Source organism: Felis catus, chromosome A1 (genome assembly GCF_018350175.1).
Source record: "Felis catus isolate Fca126 chromosome A1, F.catus_Fca126_mat1.0, whole genome shotgun sequence".
NCBI lineage: Eukaryota > Metazoa > Chordata > Mammalia > Carnivora > Felidae > Felis > Felis catus.
The window spans coordinates 158272063-158291323 of record NC_058368.1 but is presented as its reverse complement, the minus strand read 5'-3'; the positions used below and the strand labels follow the sequence as shown (position 1 = coordinate 158291323).

General features: G+C 38.2%; 1 protein-coding gene and 1 non-coding gene across 17 annotated transcripts in view; both read right to left on the bottom strand.

Annotated features, from left to right (window-relative positions):
- Nucleotides 1–19261, bottom strand: part of CAST (calpastatin) — a 109625-nt gene that overhangs the window by 31375 nt on the left and 58989 nt on the right. For 4 of the 16 annotated variants that reach the window (XM_011284752.4, XM_023258673.2, XM_011284727.3 and 1 more), the window contains 12 exons: nt 15636–15701; nt 14984–15025; nt 13275–13331; nt 12462–12575; nt 11355–11435; nt 7223–7291; nt 5733–5831; nt 4028–4108; nt 3160–3198; nt 2449–2541; nt 2224–2313; nt 807–911 (listed from right to left, as the gene is read on the bottom strand). In XM_011284752.4, the coding sequence (XP_011283054.3) occupies nt 807–911; nt 2224–2313; nt 2449–2541; nt 3160–3198; nt 4028–4108; nt 5733–5831; nt 7223–7291; nt 11355–11435; nt 12462–12575; nt 13275–13331; nt 14984–15025; nt 15636–15701 (936 nt within the window). The remainder of the gene's footprint in view (nt 1–806; nt 912–2223; nt 2314–2448; nt 2542–3159; nt 3199–4027; nt 4109–5732; nt 5832–7222; nt 7292–11354; nt 11436–12461; nt 12576–13274; nt 13332–14983; nt 15026–15635; nt 15702–19261) is intronic. The other 12 variants (XM_023258676.2, XM_023258666.2, XM_023258688.2 and 9 more) reach the window with 7 other exon arrangements.
- LOC111556776 lies at nt 4682–4786 on the bottom strand. The gene has a single exon (XR_002736507.1). It is a non-coding gene; the product is annotated as a U6 spliceosomal RNA (small nuclear RNA).

Sequence of the window (19261 nt, the reverse complement as noted above, 5' to 3'; positions counted from 1 at the left end):
CAGTGATTCAGAACAGGAAGTGACAGCGGAGGCAGCGGCATTATGACAGTGACAGGCACATGCCAGCTCCCCTCCCTGAGTTGATAGGCTGATGCTTCTGAGGGTGCCCAGGCTGTATTTCCATGTCCCCCAACTACACTGCCTTGTCAACAATGCCCACAGGCCAACTCCCTCTTTTATCCCAGATAACTCAGCTGAAAAATTCTTTAAAAACTGTAATGTCATGGTAAAACTCTCCTCCACCAAATATAAGCTTGTTATGGCTCAGAAGGCTTGCTAAGATGTTGAAGTGTATGTAGTAGGCATGCAGGAACTGCAGTTACAGAGTTAATCCTTGCTTGATATTATTCTAATTTGAGACAAGATTTTCAACATTTTTCTCCATAGTTATAAAAAGAAGGATCTTCCCACCCCATCTACCACATTCCCCCTCTCTGCTTATAAAAAGAAGCACCTGGAATCCTTTTGAAAACACAAATTTCCAATGTCCACAAGAGCAGACAAACCTCTCACCAAGCCATTGCCTCCAGGTTATCTTGTTAGTCAGGTGTCATTTAAGCATTGGCAGAAGAGATTAGCATTCACTTTACATATTAAAACTCTAGATGGTTTAAAAGACAATACTCAACTATCTTTCTTGGTTGCTAACTATGCAAGAATGAAAATCTAAGTTAACTAGACTCTGAAAGTAAGGCAGAATGAAGAGTAGTTAATTTTTAATCTCCAAAAAAGAAAAGTTGTGTAAGAACATTTAGTTTCATAACCCGCCGAACAACATGCTTTGTATATGAATCCAAGGTCAGTACCTCATCAACTTCTTTAATGGAGCTGAGGTCGAGCTCAGGTTCTGGCTTCCGAGTGCCCAGCGAAGCAGAAAGAGCCTCCAGTGCTTGATCACTCATTGTGTCCTGCTAAAAAAGGAAAAAATCTGTACATTAAAAAAGGGAACATCTCTTCAGCCTGAACAACCTATCCACTTCTTTGTGAAATCCCAATTTTAAATTTCTAAAATGAGTTGCAGATTAGGGAAGGACTTTAGGAAGGCAATTTTATTGGAAACCTAGCAGAAAAGAGAAAGGGAAAAAAAAAAGAACTTACCAGTGAATGAAAATTGGGGCTAAGACACTTCCACAGTGTCTTATGCTGTTTATACCCTTGGGGGCACACTTCACCCCTTATTTCTCAAGCTATAATTATTACACAACACTCGTATCAAAATAAAAGCTTGAAGAAGTAAACTTTCACTTTTCTGTTTTTGTTTTTTTTTTTAATGTGTCTTTAGAAATAATTTCTGACAACCCTGGTCTTAGCAAACTAGCAAAGTCCAGGAAGCTGGGGAGCTTGAAGTGGCCCCACAGGCTTCATGTCTGAATGCACAACGGCTGATGGCTGATGGCTGTGGGGACTCCCACTCTCAGGGTGTGGCTCTCACTGCTCCCCAGCCAGCCAGATAAAAATAAACTGTCCCCTCCAGGAAGGGAGAGGCAGAGCAGACCCGACACAAACCGCTCCTTGCATTATCTGAACTATCTGCAGATGGAGAATGTCTTCTCAACCAGAAGATGAGCTGCAGGACCAACGTTCAGGATTGGGGACAATTGATTACGGTTAATAGAACGTACAGAAGCAGCTACAACCACATCCCACTAGTGATTTACAGGTCAAACTCCATTAGAAAATCATGGTGAATGGGGCACTTGGATGGCTCAGTTGGTTAAGTGTCTGAATGTTGGTTTTGGCCCAGGTTATGATCTCTCAGCTTTGCAGGTTACATCGGGCTCTGTGCTGGCAACGTGGAGCTTGCTTGGGATTCTCTTTCCCTCTCTGTATCCCTCCCTGACTCGCACTGTCTCGGTCTCTCTCAAAAATAAATAAATAAACTTAAAAAAAAAAAAAAGAATCAAGGTGAAGATTTATGTTCTAAGAGTGCAACTCTTTTGGTGTCTTGTCTTTCTGTGTGTTGTAATGATGAGATACTCTTGTTTCACAACCAAGAAGGCTGTGTTCAAATCATGATTAGTATTTGCAGAAACATAGAAGGCCTGTCTGGAGATAATGGATAGAACCCTGATTGGATTTACTAGTCCACACAGACCCCCGAGGGAAAAAAGATGCCCCTCATCATGCTGTACTGGGATTATCCTGAATCAACTAGATCAGGCTCAGGAAAGCAAGTGCTATCAGGTGGACCATGTTTATTTCCAAAGAAGTAATTATTTATACCTCCTCCACCTTTCTTTTTTTCTCTTGGGGTGAAGCAGCACTTTTGACTACCCTGGCTGGCTGAGCTTTGAGAACCTCTTCTGTAGATTTCTGAAAGACAAAATGCAAAAGATTAGACTTATAGTTAGAATAAATGTAACTTTAATAATCAGAACTAAAAAGAAATTGTTTTCAAGTTTTATATAGTTTCTAACAAGCTCCCCCTAATTATTTGGAAAACAGTACCTCTTCCTTAGGTTTCTTTCCACCAGCGGTAGGAGAACTGCAGGTGAAGTCAGATGACAAAGCATCTATGGCATCACTTGGCCCCATGGGTTTCTAAAGAAACAGGCACCACGATGGGTAACACGTGAGAGTCATTCAAGTTACAGATCACAATACAAACTCAGCAAATGAAGAATGATTTGACATTCCTTTACTACCAAATCAAGTATGTTATCACATAACTCAGATAAATTCTTTGTTTGGAAGGAAATGAGTGCTCACTAATACTATTTTCCTGTTTCCCTCCTTTAAATGGATTACATATTAGGATATTCTCATTCTATTTTTATTAATATTTATTTTGCCCTAATACCTTCTTGGCTCCATTCTGCTTCCCCTCAAAAAAAAGAAAAAAATATATATATACGTATACATACATATATATATATATATATATATATATATATATATACACACACGTATGTATACGTATATATATACGTGTGTGTGTGTGTGTGTGTATATATATATATATATATATATATATATATATATATTAAGCCATGAGCACTGAAGCAACCCCATACCCATCTCCTTCCTCTGAATAGATGGAAACTTGATCTGATTTAGCGATTATTCATAGACACAATATACAGAATTGATGCCCTACCCCCAACTAAAGATTTAAAAAAACGTTAACTTGTATCTTAGAAGACATTTATGTAAACTCACCGAAGAGTCTGGAGGAGGCCCTGTGATACCTTCTTTTTTCTGAAAAAAATATTAATTTGATCATGTTGAAAGTCCAAAATTAACTTTTACAGTTGGCAAAATGTACTGTTCAGTGAGTGTTATGGGTTAAATTGTGCCATCCCACAACCTTTCAAGAGTTCCTAGTACTCCAGTGTGTGACTATATTTGGAGGTAGGGCCTTTCAAGAGGTAATTAAGGTTAAGTGATGATATTAGGATGTGCCCTAACCCCATAAGACTGCTGTTCTTTTTTTTTTTTTAATTTTTTTTATGTTTATTATTTTTGAGAGAGAGACAGAGAGCAAGTGGCAGAGGGGCAGAGAGAGGGAGAGACAGAGGGAGACATAGAATCTGAAGCAGGCTCCAGGCTCTGAGCTGCCGGCACAGAGCCCAACGTGGGGCTCAACCTCGTGAACCACAAGATCATGACCTGAGCTGAAGTTGGGCGCTTAACTGACTGAGCCACCCAGGCACCCCAAGACTGCTGCTCTTAGAGAAGTGGGGAATGTAGACCAAAAGATGTATACACAGGGAAGATGGCCACGTACAAACCAAGTAGAGAGGCCTCAGATCCATGCTTCACAACCCTCAGAAGGAACCCATGCTACCCACACCCAGATTCGTTTTCTGACCTCTAGACCTATGATACAAAATATTTCTGTTGTTCAAGCCACGCAGTCTATGGTACTTCATTATGGCAGCCCTCGCAAATTGATACAGTGAGAGTCTTCATAATGACAACTTCACATGCCTCATTATATTTTCTAATTTTAAAAAATGTGAATATATTAATGGGATAAGATTATGTTCCAAAAAGTAAAATAAAAGTAAATGATTATTTAACTTACTGCCAAAAGTTCCCTGTATTTTGGAGGAATGGTGACTTCTCTTTTACCTAATTCCTCTATGTAGATGGAAGTCATTGGATCCTGGAATAAAGATCACACAGAGGGATATTATATAATTAATTAGCTGACAATGTTATATGCTATTATGCAACCAAAGTACTGTTGCCATTAGTAATTTATGGAGCTACTGAAATGAAATGCACTTAAAAAGCCAATACTTTATACAACTCTGAAATTGTAAGTTTATACAATACTTGCCCTTATTTAATTAGCTTAATTCATATGTAATACTAGAAAATATTCAACCTACTATATTTTTTATTCTTATACTAAAGCACATTTTAAAACATTTTTCATGGTCTCTTTCCAATACATACAAAAGTACAGTTAATAATAAATTTCTTTATAAGCTAACACCCAAGTCATCCAGACCTAATTTCTAAGAAAAAAAGATCAGCTGGAGTCACATCTCCTGTTTAACCCTCTACTATCCCATTCCTTTTCCTTGTTAGCCAGCAATAGCCACCATCCTGAATTTTATTGTATCTACCCACTTAAAATCGAGCAAATTTTAAAACAATTATTCCATATGTAGGTATCCACAAACAACATGCAGCATCACTTTGCACATTTTTTCTTTTTTTTTTTTATTGAAAAGGTACAGAACGCTTTACGAATTGGTGTGTCATCCTTGCAGGGGCCACACTGATCTTCTCTGTATCCTTCCAATGTTAGCATACGTGCTGCCAAACTGAGCACTACTTTTACATATTTTCAAATGTTGTATTAATGGTATCATATTCTAGGTATCAAACTGTATTATTCTTATTCAAAATTATGTTTTTATAATGTATCCCTGTTGGTACATGAATAATTCATTTTAACCACAATAAAGTGTTCCCTTATATTAGCTTGTCTGCTGTTGACCAAAATCATGTCCAAATGTTTCACCTGTGCTTGTAACTCCTGGTGCACATGGGTAAGGCTTCCTCCAGGGAATCTCTCTACAGGTGGAATTGATAGTTGAAGGACAAGTACATCTTCAACATCCACAAGCTCCATGTCAATTGTCAGACTTTTACACTTTTGCCACTCTGAGGAGTGTGTTGTCTCCATATTTTAGTATCATTTCTATAAATACTAGAAAGACTTTCATTTTTATTTATTTATTAGCCAAACAAGTTTTCTCCTATTTTTCTATTGGGCTGTCTTTTAAAAATTCTTCATAAATCCTAGAAACAGATCCTTTGTCATGTCTGCTTCAAGTATTTTCTTCCAGTCTTTTGCATGTCTTTCTATTTATCTTTTTAATATCAAGGAACATATAATTTTCTTGCTATTTATGGGTAAGGAATAGGGATGAGCTGAGGGTGGTAAATTTCTAGAAATCATAATAAGTTCAAGCCTAGTGGACTTAAATCTCAAGGACAGAAAAATGTTTGTGACCCAACAGGCTGTATTCCAGCACCAGTCAAAACACAGACAATCAATAAATGTTTGCTGAATCACTGTAATAGGATAGCTACCATAGGACAAACCATTTCCATTTATAACACTAATGTTTAGTTGCCATTATTGATAGCGACACCATCCTGCTTCTCTCCAAGCAACACAACACTAGGTATTCTTTTGTCCTCATGACCATGACCTTATTTCCTTTCCTACCCATTAAGTATAAATCTTTACAGATACCAAGATCACATACTGAAACTTCAGGTCCAGTATATGTTGTGGTATCTTCTTCAGTTTCTTCAGGTCCTCCTAAAGTGTCTACTAAGTCATCCAAAGCAGCATCCAGGTCTGACTAGAAAAGAAAGAGAGCAGGTATTTAAATGCTATTTGTAATACATATTTCACTTCTGATTTTTTAACTACAAAAAAACCAAAAATTCTGTGCAGAAAAACACCAAACATCAAAAGTTCTTCAAACATTAAAATAGTTAAAATCTAGTCACTAATAGACTTTATTATGTAAGGCCCCAGAGTACACATTTCAGGTTACAAAAATAGAAAGCCATGTTCAGATAAGAATCACAACAACTTCAGTAAGTCTAATGGCAGTAACTACAGAACAAATGAATGGCTCATTAAAGTTCCCATTCCAATGTCCTCAGTTAAAAAAACAAAAACAAAGAATAAGATCATATAATTGTATGCAATAGGAGAAATTCTTTGTATTCATTCCTTATCAATAGTTTCCCAGAGTTACATATTTACAAAGAACTCCAACAAAATGTCTATATAGTACCTCTCCCAAATAGAATCTATTTCAAAGATAGATTGCCTGTGTTCCTTCATTCATTTGTGGTTTTTTGTTTACTTGCTTGCCTAAAGAAGTCTACAAAACAAATTACTTGAAAGGGATGTTAAGCTTATAAGACGTGACAATCTATTCTGTCAATATGGACTTTAATTAGTATAATGAAGGAGTGCCTCCATCCTATCTCTGAGGTTTAAAAAGACTCATTGTGAAGAATATTCTGAATTTAAAAGGGAAAAAAAGAATTTGGGAAAAGACCCTTTATTTACTTAAGTTAAAAATGATTATTTAACTTTTTTTTTTTTCAACAACCGTATTCCCACTACAATTTTAGGAATTCACCTGATCATGTAATACAACTTGGGACCTGTTAGCTTTAGACCGATTCATTTGGGAATTTCAGAATGAAGAAGTGTCTTAAATTCTTTAGTCATACCTCTGGTTAAAGAAGGTATATTTGCAAGATAGAAACTGTAATGTAAACTCCACCAGATGTAACTAGAGTTTTCAGAACAGAAGGTTAGAATATAAAATGTTACAGAGGTGCCTGGATGGCTCAGCTGGTTAAGCGTCTGACTCTTGGTTTTGGGTCTAGTCGTGGTCTTGTGGTTTCGTGAGTTCCAGCCCTGTGTCGGGCTCTGAGCTGACAGTACAGTCTGCCTGGGATTCTCTCTCTCTCAGTCTATCATACCCCTCCCCTGCTCATGCTGTCTCTATCTCCCAAAACAAATAAATAAACTTAAAAAAAAATATTTTGAATGTTACAAACATACCTGAAAAAATTTCACAATTTTAGCTTATAGCAATAATTCATGAGAAGGGTCTTTAAGTTACCCTACCTCATATAGTTTGCCCTTAAAAAATCAGATCCGAATAAATTTAGAGGCTATGAATAAATAAATATCTTATGTAGAAATGCACTGCTATCTTCATACCTTTCCAGATGGTTTACCCGGTTTGGATTCAACTGGTACAGCAGACGTTAATGATTTCTTTTCTTTTTTCTGGTGGATTTTAGAAAGAAATAAAAACTTTTTCACATATTTTTCTTCAATAATCTAACAAATTCAAATTACTAAGTAATTCAACAAGTTCAATGATATTACATATTTAAAAATGAGTCTAATATTAACAGCATAGATCATATATTGAACATCTGCCTCTGTGCCAGACAACATGTTGTAAATGCCATATCCTTTTCCAGAACAGCATAATTTATTTCATTTAGTGATGTGGAGAGCAAGACTCAGAGATGTGACGTAATTTTTCCTAGGTCACACAGTAAAGGAAAAACCAAGAATTGAATCCGGAACTACCATCTCTTTCTTCTTTGCTCTTGGTTGCCTCTCCAAGGGCCCACAGTCAGCCCACAGCACCCAAGAATTTTTTCTCTAAGTGGCCACTTCTCACTGTTGCTCTTTCAACCTTTGCCTGCACACATTAAGACCTCTCACTCCCTGACTTAGCATTTGACCATCCACTCCTTTCTTAATCTCCCTAAAATGTTTCAGTTGCTCTTTCGAACACTGCCGATAAGTCTCCAATCTGCAATCTCCATGCTTGACCCACACATAATCGTTTCTGAAGTGTGATTTCAGTAAGCACCCCTAACCCAACACATCTCTCACAGCAGCCATGACTGAGCACCACCCTAGGGCTCCTCTGGCATTTGTGCCATCATTCTCTGTCACTCCTGCTGCATTGCCCCCAGCCCTACACATTCCACGTTTCTGCCTTGCACTGGTGGCCCGAAGCAAAACCATTCTCTAGAGCCAGGGCCAAACACTTGCAGGGACTGAAAGGAAGTAGACAGGTGAAGATGCCAGGTTTAAGACAACAGAAAAGCATCCCATATGGAGGTCTCTGAAATGTGGGTGGCAGAGCATGGGGGGTGGAGAGCACACCAGCTCCTATGCACTGCCCACATGAGTCTTCAGGCAGGCCACCTCTTCTGTAGCTCAGTAACGTCCATGTGTGACACGGGGACAGTAACTGCACCTCCCTCAGGGGGTTATGAGAATTAGATCAATTCATCTATCAAAGTGTGTTTGGTACATACTAAACACTATGTAGGTACTCGTTGGATGATTAAGTGCTAAATAAGTGACCACCGCTATTGTTAAAAACACCGCGGGGGTCACCAGGGTGAGAGCGTGTATCTGGGCAACCAAATCCACTCTGAAGATTCAACCACAACCTTATGCAGGTATGCATTCATATTTGTTATCCCCTCCTTCCTTCCTCCTCCTCTCTGCCCCCTCTGTCCTTCAGAACAACATTCCAATTGCCTTGCTACACATTGAGAGGCCTGAGAAAATTGAAACTTAAAAGCTTAAGTTATGGGAAACTGAAACCTAACCAAGCTTAACCAGCTTGTTCCGCTTCTGTACAATTGCTTGGCGCGCCCATGTATTCCTGATCAATCATTATTGCCTGGCACATCCGTATATTCTTGATCAACCATTGTTACTTGGCACATCCGTGTACTCCTGATCAATCATTGTTGCTTGGCACATCCGTGTATTCCTGATCAATCATTGTGATACCTGTACCCCCGGTTGTGGTCTGACCTAAAGGCAGGAACCAATCGAATACTGTTAAGTGTCCAACTTTCAACACCAACCAATCGCAGCTCTGTAACTGTGGAAAATTCCTGATTTCCCCATGACTTGTTTGTACCTGTCTATAAAAGGGGTGTAAAAACCTCTCTCAGGGCCTCTTGGCGTCACTGGCAACGGGGGCGCAGAGGTCCAGGTTCGAACCTGCAATAAATGACCCCTGCTGCTTAGCTTTGACTCTGGACTCTGGTGGTTCGTTTTTGGGGGTCTCTTAGACTCTGGGCATTTCAACATCTCTCTCCAACATTTCAATTCAGCCTATCGAAAATCAGGCCACTTTTGACCTCAACCAGTTCTCCTTCTGACCTGTCCACCCATCAGTCATAACCAAGGACCAGGTCACAATTTAGGGAGGCACTCTCTCTCATCAGAGCCGGCCCTACACTTGCAGGAACCAGACAGTGCCCCCGTGGACTCACTTTAGGGTTACCAACCTAGCTCGTTCAGATCTGAAGCCCAAGGTTATCTCAGAGTTTATGATACCTTTGCCCACTACAGCCAATTCTTTTCTAAAACCTGAAGATTTCACTTCTGCAGTGCCTCTGGCATTTCTCCCCACTATCTCATTCTATCCCAGCTCTAATTTAGGCTCACTTAGGACTGTGGTCACTCAATCCCACAACTCGGTGCACTGCCACCACTCTGTGTGTTCTCTAACCTCCAGTGTGTATCCTCTACTGGTTAAATAGCTACCACTCATCTCAGCACTATCCACAGCAGTGCCTGGACCTGTCTTTCTGGTCTTACAGTCCCACTGCTCATGCCCCGTGTGCCCCACCCTCAATGGAATTCACTTTGTACCCAGAACACATCTCACACTTTTCCACTCTGATGCATCTGCAAGCCTGCAATCCTAGCTACCTACCCTTCATGCCAAACTCAAATTGGATCTACTCAAAGTGTGTGTAATCCTGCAAACAGACAGAAGCCCTCCATTCCCCACCAAAGAGCTTCTAGTGGGAGCTTGTCTTAATCTGCCTTAGAATGCAGTCCCAGGGATTCTGTCTTCTTCCCGCCCCTGGATGCGCTAGCCTGCTGCTAGGGTGTCCTGCAGTCACACGACAGTGCTTTAAACATGCTAAGTACGCCAGCCCCAATTGAAGATCTGATCAATCTCACTTCAGGGAGATGGATCAGAGACAAACAAAGTGAAATGCTTTGCCACAAGTTCAAGCACACCAGACTTCCACATATGCCTCTCATGTTACTGGTTAGCTTTCACTTTTTCCCTGGCTACTTTATATCTAGCATAAAATTTCAAATTGATGACATTTTTAAATCTTTTTGAACAAATCTAATCTTCTGTCTTAAATCTAACCATTTTTCAAACGTTTTCATCTAAGTACCCCTCATCAACAACAGAGAGTAACATTTATCCTTAGAGTGGGGAGGGGGTGGGAGTCTCAAGAAAATATACAAGAAAACACATTTTTTTTAAATATGAGTATTTTCATTTAAAGGTTTATGTAATTTTTTCCATCATTCCATAGAATATCTGCATTAGTTTGCATACAAACTAATGTGTCTCTTCCTTTTCAAAATCTGAGAAAAACTGGTGTTTCAAGATGTGCCATACTTTTATCCTATGACCTTCCTTACCATCTAGCCTGAAGGGGGATACTTTTCCTATTTTGAAAATCAGGAAAACAGATAAATCAATACTACTTTTTAAAAAATTCATTTCTATCTTCTTACTTTTGCTGCAATTAGTTAATTGGGGCTTCCAGAGAAGTAAGGAGCATTTCTAGGGAGACATGGCCTGTAAACTGATTAGTAACTCTGCCTTGCTATGGGTAGAAACAGTAGACTACGTCTCATCTTACATTTCCAGGCTAGTATTTGAAATAGCTCTTCAAATGATCTAAAGAAGACTTGCCCATCATTAGTCAGAGGGGCATATATACTCTCTCCTGAGAGGGCTGGGATGTGTCCTTTGAAAACTTCCCCTATCAACTCATGTACATGTTATGACTGCTTGTTATTTACTCATATCAAGATAGATGCTCTCCAGGTTGAAAGCTGAGAGAAATGCTTATTCACATATGGCAATTTTATTTGCTTAATTTCAAAGCTATAAATATTGTTGAAAGCAGGGTCTGAGTCAACTCACATTTTAATTTTCTTGGTACTCATACTAGGCCTTACACATGGCAGGTGCTCAGTAAATATTTACTGAACACATGAATTCTCAAATCAGTTTTGTTATCTTGCTCACTCTGTGTCTTTTAGATGTATCCTCTTCTTCACTAAATTTCACATAAAGAACAGTGCTCGGTTGTACCAAATACAGGTTATTTGAGAATGGTAGCACCAGATCCCTAAATGCTTACTGAGAACCAAACGAAAACCCAGGTTGTAATGGGTCTTCACCGAGCACGCATTTTTCATAAGAGAGACCCGACAGGCAGTGAGGCCCACATACACTTCATGTCTGCTTAGGTATGCTTACCTTGTTATCTGGTTTGGCAGATGCTGCAGCTATATCAGCAACACCTTCTCTGCCAGCAGAAATTGCATCCTGTGATTTAGTCTAAAGGGGATAAAAAGATTAACAGAACTAAGTATCTTTGAATGACTGTTTTCAAGATCAAGCATTTCAAGTATCACTACTGAGCCAGTTATAACTATCATGGACACAGTGCTGAGGAAAAGGTTACTAGCTTCTACTACACATAGTACAACAGTGGGGACCACATAAGGCTGGACTCAAGAGCTACAGAGTGCACGCAGGTGCACAAATTTTGAAGGGGGCCAGGTAGGGACTGTGATAAATTGTTATAAAGTTGTAGCCAATTGTTGCCACATAATCTGATGTTTCAAGAGAAGCTAGAAATTTGAATTTTATGTGAAACATTATGACTTGAATTGTTGGCAACGCATTAAAAAAATTTTAGTAATACTGCAAGCCAAACAAAATAGAATTGAACAAAACACATAATGGCTGCCTTTAAGTGATGAGCTACATTTGTATAACTACCTTCTATCAAGTCCCTTGTCAAGCAGGTCTACTAGATGTCTTCTAAGAGCTCTCAATGGAAAAGTTCTTCTCATAAGAGTTTATTCTTCAAAGAGTTGACCTCCATTAGCTGTGCATGGAATCTATTTCTGATTTTTTGGCTCTATAAATTCATCTCTTCTACAACGAAATTCTAAACACCTCTTTCAGAGTTCCATGTAAAGAGCAGATCATGCAGAGCATCTGTGCTCCTAACTCTGAGAAGAGGGGCCCAGGTAGCAACCAGTACCCCAAGCTTCCCGTCCACGAGACACCAGAGTCTGCTGCCTTGTAGTCATGACTGGGCACTGCTGAGCAGTGGAAGAAGGGTGGACTGAACTTCCCCTCAACCAATCTGATGTATTTCTTGAGCTTTCCAGAGGCCCAAGTTTCCACAAGGTTATTTGCAAAACCAGTAAAATGATAGCACCAAATCCTTACAATACAAGGTATGTTCAGCATAGCTCCACAGATTCAACTACACATGTCCATATAGATAGAGGACGTGCATCTTATTCTCTAGTTGATGGTAGTGTTTTCCTATCAATCTGAGAGGTATACCTTTGGTTTTGTTGATTTCTCAGATGTCGACTGCTCACTTGATCTGGAAACTGCTTTTTCATTATGAACATGCTTGCTTTCTGTATCTGATGCATGCTTGGGTAGGCTTTTTGGCTGAAACACACACACCACACTGTTAACAACACAACAAATATTGATGCTTTCCTCTATGAAGTGCGAGCATTCATAGGACACTAATAAATTGCAAATCCTGCTACTGCCACATGGTGGTGCCATTTTAGCCAGAAAAACAAATAAATGAGAGTTCAGAATTTTATCCCTCACTCACAAAAAAGGCTTCACCTACCTACTGATAACAAGTCTTTTTTTTTTTTTAATTTTTTTAACGTTTGTTTATTTATTTATTTATTTATTTTTTCAACATTTATTTATTTTTGGGACAAAGAGAGACAGAGCATGAATGGGGGAGGGGCAGAGAGAGAGGGAGACACAGAATCGGAAACAGGCTCCAGGCTCTGAGCCATCAGCCCAGAGCCTGACGCGGGGCTCAAACTCACGGACCGCGAGATCGTGACCTGGCTGAAGTCGGACGCTTAACTGACTGCGCCACCCAGGCACCCCAACGTTTATTTATTTTTGAGACAGAGAGAGACTGAGCATGAATGGGGGAGGGTCAGAGAGAGGGAGACACAGAATCTGAAACAGGCTCCAGGCTCTGAGCTGTCAGCACAGAGTCCGACGTGGGGCTTGAACTCACGGACCGAGAGATCATGACCTGAGCCGAAGTCGGCCGCTTAACCGACTAAGCCACCCAGGCACCCCTGATAACAAGTCTTAATGATGGTCACTTACCTCTTTGTGTTCCTTTGGCTTTATTTCTTGGGTTTTTTTCTCAGGAACCACAGATGGCTGTTAATTTCAAAAGATAAAATCTCAGTTACATTGGAGTCCTTTCTTTTATTACTTCCAAACAGGCTTAAGAACAGAACTCCAAATTAGACCCTTCTGCCTCACTTGGGAAAGGCTCACTTAGAGGAATACACATGTTCTGCTTGTCAATAGTTATTCTACCAACAGCATGATAATGACAATCATAAGAGTAATAAAAAATTAGCATTTCACTTAGAATGATTTTTCAAATAGGTATGTATCCCTAACTTATTGGCTGTTTTTCACAATTCATACAGATCATTTAGTAAACGCAAGTCCATTCACAGAGATGTCACATGATCACTGTGACCTCTGAGTTTGTTGATTGGGAATCCTACTCTAGATTCTTTCTTTTAAAAATCTCCCTTTGGGGGCACCTGGGTGGCTCAGTCGGTTAAGCATCTGACTTCAGCTCAGGTCATGATCTCGCGGTCCATGAGTTCAAGCCCCACATCGGACTCTGTGCTGACAGCTCAGAGCCTGGAGCCTGCTACAGATACTGTGTCTCCCTCTCTCTCTGACCCTCCCCCATTCATGCTCTGTCTTTCTCTGTCTCAAAAATGAATAAACATTAAAAAATTTTTTTAAAAAATAAAATAAAATAAAATAAAATAAAATAAAATAAAATAAAATAAAATAAAATAAAATAAAATAAAATAAAAATCTCCCTTTGTAGGGAATGAACATGGTATTTCTGCAATTTAATGATTTACATAGTCTTTTCTGTGTTACAAGTCGAGAAGGAGATATCACCAGAAACCCAATTCTCTTGAGATTGTGTAAACAACCAAATGGAACAGCAGATGATTTCCACCTTGCAGCTCAATTCTTCCTCTGTAGTGGACTATAAGATTATCATTCTGAGCGGTAAACCCAAAGGAGCTACATACAATCAGATAAATTCACCTTCCACCCAGATGACCTCCCCTTGCCTGCATTTAAAGGACATCTCTGTGCTTTCCCACAGGAAGCTTTGCAGTCTTATCTGAGTATTTGCTTAAGCATGCTTGAAAGAAGTAATGTGCACCATCATATGTAGGATAAACATTTGCCTGCAGACACCCTGGGGTCCATCTCCACATGGATACAGATTGGCTTTCAGTCTAGACAGCCATGAGTCAGGGAAGCCACTCCCAAGGGAAAGTCAGAGTTGTCTCCTGAGAAACTGGAACTCATTCCACAAACTGAGATAAAACTGTTAAGATAAACCTAGGATCCTCTTAGCAAAGACTCTTATCTGTAAGTCATCTAGGTGCTGGGTTCAAAAGACATTTACTCTTGATGTCCCATTTTTAAAGTAACTGGATACTCATTACCCTTTGTCCTTTCTCCTTGGTTCCTACTGCTTTTTTTAACAATGACTTCAACTATAACAAAAATCTAGACCTGAACAAAATGCCTTCTGAAATATATTGTTTTCATTTACAAAATAAATTCATTTTAATGTATGGACTTAATGTTATAATTATTCACTTATGCTCTATAAAATGTTTAAAAGGGTAATCCAAAATTAATTAAATTAGCTGACAAAAAAATCCTTTTACCATTCAGCAGCACCAATGGAGTAAATTGGTTATTCATTATTACTGCTAAGAATCCAAACAACTCACTAGTTGACTTAAATTACTTACCTTAGTTGATTGTGACTTGTTTTCAGGTTCTGTTTTTGCAGCCTAAACTCAGAAAAATAAAGAAAAGACAGAATGAATTACAGAAGAAAGGAAAAAAAAGACATAGTTTATAAAGTTTAACATAGATTTTCTTCAACTAAGAAAGCTTTCCAAAGGAGATGATTTTGATCTAAATATAAGCTTTCTGAGTTAAGTTTATTATACTTTTCTTGGAATTTTAACTGTTTAGATAAACACGTTAAGTACACTAACACTCTGCTCTTACTTTTAGATAGCAATTTACATCTTACTTTTGTTATGTGTACCAAAGATATGTAAAAATTTATTGCTACAACATTGTAGCTAATATATAAGCAAAACAAAAAAAAATCTTCATCCTTCAAAGCCAATGATATGACTAATCTTTGTGTGAAATACCACAGGTTTTGGCTGTCAGTGTGAAACAATGGGATGGTGACAGAGCCAAGGAGAACAGAAAGCAGTGACATTTAGTTTTAGTGCCAGAATATGAGCGATGGGTCACCAAGCCTACCACAAAGTCCGTGATGAGTGAGTTACTGAAGATCTCGAACTGTAATTATTAGTGCATGCTGAGCAGGTGAGGCGACCATTAGCAAACAGAAATGTCCCCTAGTACAATGAACCACATCACCTGTTTTTTGGGTCTTTTCTTGCTGGGGGAATGCTGTCCTTCCATCTGTTTGCTGACTGGAATAGCCTAATACAAGAGCACAGCCCCAAGTGTGATTTTATTTAATCTGACAGTCAAATAAGTATCATGTATCATTGGGCTAAATGTTTATATCGAGACTCGTTCTACTCCTCTACTGCATCTACTCCATGCATATGTATGTAACTCCAAGAAGTGGTAGGCGCTAAAATTCTAAAGCCTCAAGCAAATATTGCAATTTGGATTTACTTTTTTTTCCATGATAAAAATCTATAAAATCGCCATTAGAAAAACTAACTTCTGACCCCTTTCCTTCAATTTCTCTGTGTACAGGCTGATTGGGCCATTTTCTTCCACCTATATTTCTAATGCTTGGTTATGACCAAATCAATAGCCATAAGTACTGTCAAATTTTTTTCTGAAATTTTATAACAATCCTGTAAACAGTACATAGATTTTTTATGCACAATATAATCTAAAGTTCTAAGAATGCTTCAGAAGGTCTCATTGTGACTTAAGCCCTTTACTGGAGTGTTTTACTCGTTTTTACCCAACCAAAGGTCATTTGTGTCAAAAAATACAATCCCTTAAGTACATACATGCATTCTTGGTATAGGCAAGATGTGAAAACTGGAATAAAACTGGATTAAACATTTTTGAACTTTTCAAAATAAAAGATGAAAAATTAGGCCTAATATTTCCTGTCATTTCTTTCCTTTTTATCTATTTGGTGGTGTTAACATAAACTCCTATTTTTTATTCTATTTGAAAAAGCCAACACCAAATACCCTCTTGATGTATCATGCCTTGTGCTTCAGCCATGAAAATACAAACATTCCTCCTATAATGAACGGACCCTCATTATACCAACACACATATTGTTTGAGAAGGAAACCAAGTTCATAACCACACAAATCTTTTTAAAGGAATTTTAATTTGGGATCCTTTCAATTAGGATCTTTGTTAATTAGTTTCTGTATTTGCTACTATGCTTTTTGAATTTATGCAAATGAAATTTATTAATGATTATTAAGGAAAATAAGCAGCTGGTATTGTAGTGGTTTAGATCTATGAACAGCTTCTACTTTGTAATTTGTCAATCAAGATGTTGCAAGGAAGAACTCTACAAAACAATTAAGAATTTATGCTCACACATGTAAGTAAGTAGTTTATAATGGAATATTTTTATTAGTAGTTGCTAATACATTTCCCAAATTTATTTTTGGTGAAGGTGGTGGTGCTTAACATAATAGTGATAACAATAATAACTAATGCTTATTGATTACCTCTTAGTATCAAGGACTGCTCCAAACTTTACATATGCCAACTCAGTCCTCATAATAATTCTATGAGGGAGGTATCATCATCATCCTATCATCATCATCTCCACTTCAGGGATGAGAAATTTAGGTACAAAGAAGTTAAATAACTTCCCAAGGATACCCATGGTAGAGCTGGGGTTTTGTGTTCTCAATCACCACACTGTACAACATTGTCTCTCCAGTGTTAGACAGCTCCTACTGGGCATCTGCTGTGGGACAGGCACTAATACCCTTAATGTTTGTTTTCTTACATAGGCTTGTGAAACATGTACTATTATCCAAACTGTACAGATAAGGAAACAAAAGCAAAGATGTGTTTCTGAATACCATGGCTGATATGAAATGAGATTCCACACCAGGCCATCTGGTTCCATTGTTCATGCTACATAGTCTTTCAGGGATTTTATCCTGATTAGAAATCTGACCTTCCATCTTAACTACAGCAGTATGACCACTGATTCTAATGCACCAGGGGCAAGAGAGAAAGAACTTAGATCTAGACATATCCTTCCTCTTCAGAGGTATATGGACTTTTATTTGAAAGGTATGGAACACAGGATTCAGTATAGGTATTATCTTGAATTAACATCTTTTTTCTAAAAGCTCAAGATATTTGAAAAAATACACTCAAGTTCACATTCACAAAAATCTTCAAGAGAAGGCTAGTATAAATGTTATGACACAAACATCACAAAAACATTGTAACTGAAATCCACCAAGAAAGGGAGTTGATGCCAAAAGTGGTCCTGAGTCAGCCATTGGTGATATTTCATCACCAAGACACTTATTTTGGTCTCTCCCACTTTTTCCCTACTTTCCCCTCTCTCTCCTCCCCTCCTCTAGTTCTGTAGGACTTCCAGGAATTCTCGTGATTAATCCTTAGCAAATGGTTGAAGGGTTTGTGGACACTTGAAATAAGCACTGGTCCTCGAAATGAAAGTCAGGGGCAATGGATTAGAGTCAGGCAATGGGTCAAATGAGAACCAAAATAATAAAAAAGAAATCCTAGATTTGTGGCTCTCCTTTCTTTAATTTTTCATGGACTCTGAACTCAATGATAATTGTTATTGGTTGATGCTTCTCCGGTAGTCTGAGATAAGTTTTTTTTAATATTCTAAGATTAAGCTTGGTCTTCGTAAATAGTGACAACTAATAGATGAATAGATCAGGTAATGTATAGTTTGAAAACAATTTAAAAATTCATGTAAAATACTAAATAAAAACAATTTTAGATTAAAATTTTTTAAGTTAAAAGAAATGCTAGATGACATTTATAAGAGATTTGAACAGTATACTTCAAGATACTTACAATGTCCTTCAAAAATAGCTGAACATGAGGAGCACCTGGGAGGCTTAGTTGGTTAAGCATGAAACTTCAACTCAGGTCATGATCTCATGGTTCATGAGTCTGAGCCCCATATAAGACTCTACAACGACAGCTCGAATCCTGCAGCCTGCTTAGATTCTCCGTCTTCCTCTCTGCCCCTCCCCTGCTTGCATGCTATCTCTCAACAATATTTGAATTAAATAATTAAACATTTTAAATACTTAAAATCTAAATATTTAAAATAAATATTTAAAACAAACAAATAAACAGCTCAACAAGACACTACAGGATCTCCCAACAGCACTAAATTACAGTGCCAGTACTAAGTTTTGATATAGGATCCTACTGGGATAGCAAAGTAACATGGAAGACAGAAAGCAAAAAACATGTCAGTGATTTTAAACAAGAGCAACTTAATAATAATGGAGCTGGGTTAGCTTTTAAGGGCACTAAAGGATACTGGCTCATAAAAATTAGTTAAGAGCTTCTTGAAAATGTGCCCGCTTTAATTCTCCACCCCAATTGTCCAAGAAACACAGCTTGAGATATGGTAACTAAGGGAGAGGGTTAAGGCAGCTTTAGCCAACTCTTCAGAACTAGGCTTACTCTATGTGATAACTCCACTGTACAGCATTCTTTTTCTACTGAAATTCCAAGAAATAATTATTAGAATAAATCCCAAATAGAGCTCAAATGTTTATCAATAAGATGTTGTCCCATAGGACTAAAATTTCACAAACTTAAGAAAGTATCTAAAGTAACCAGTATTATGTCACTTGTTTCATGTTCACTTAGTATAAATTTTCTCATTTGTACACTAAGTTTTATTTATTTTTTTAAATTTTTTTTAATGTTTATTTATTTTTGAGAGAGAGACAGAGTATGAGTGGGGGAGGAAGAGAGAGAAATGGAGACATAGAATCCAAAGCAGGCTCCAGGTTCTGAGCTCTCAGCACAGA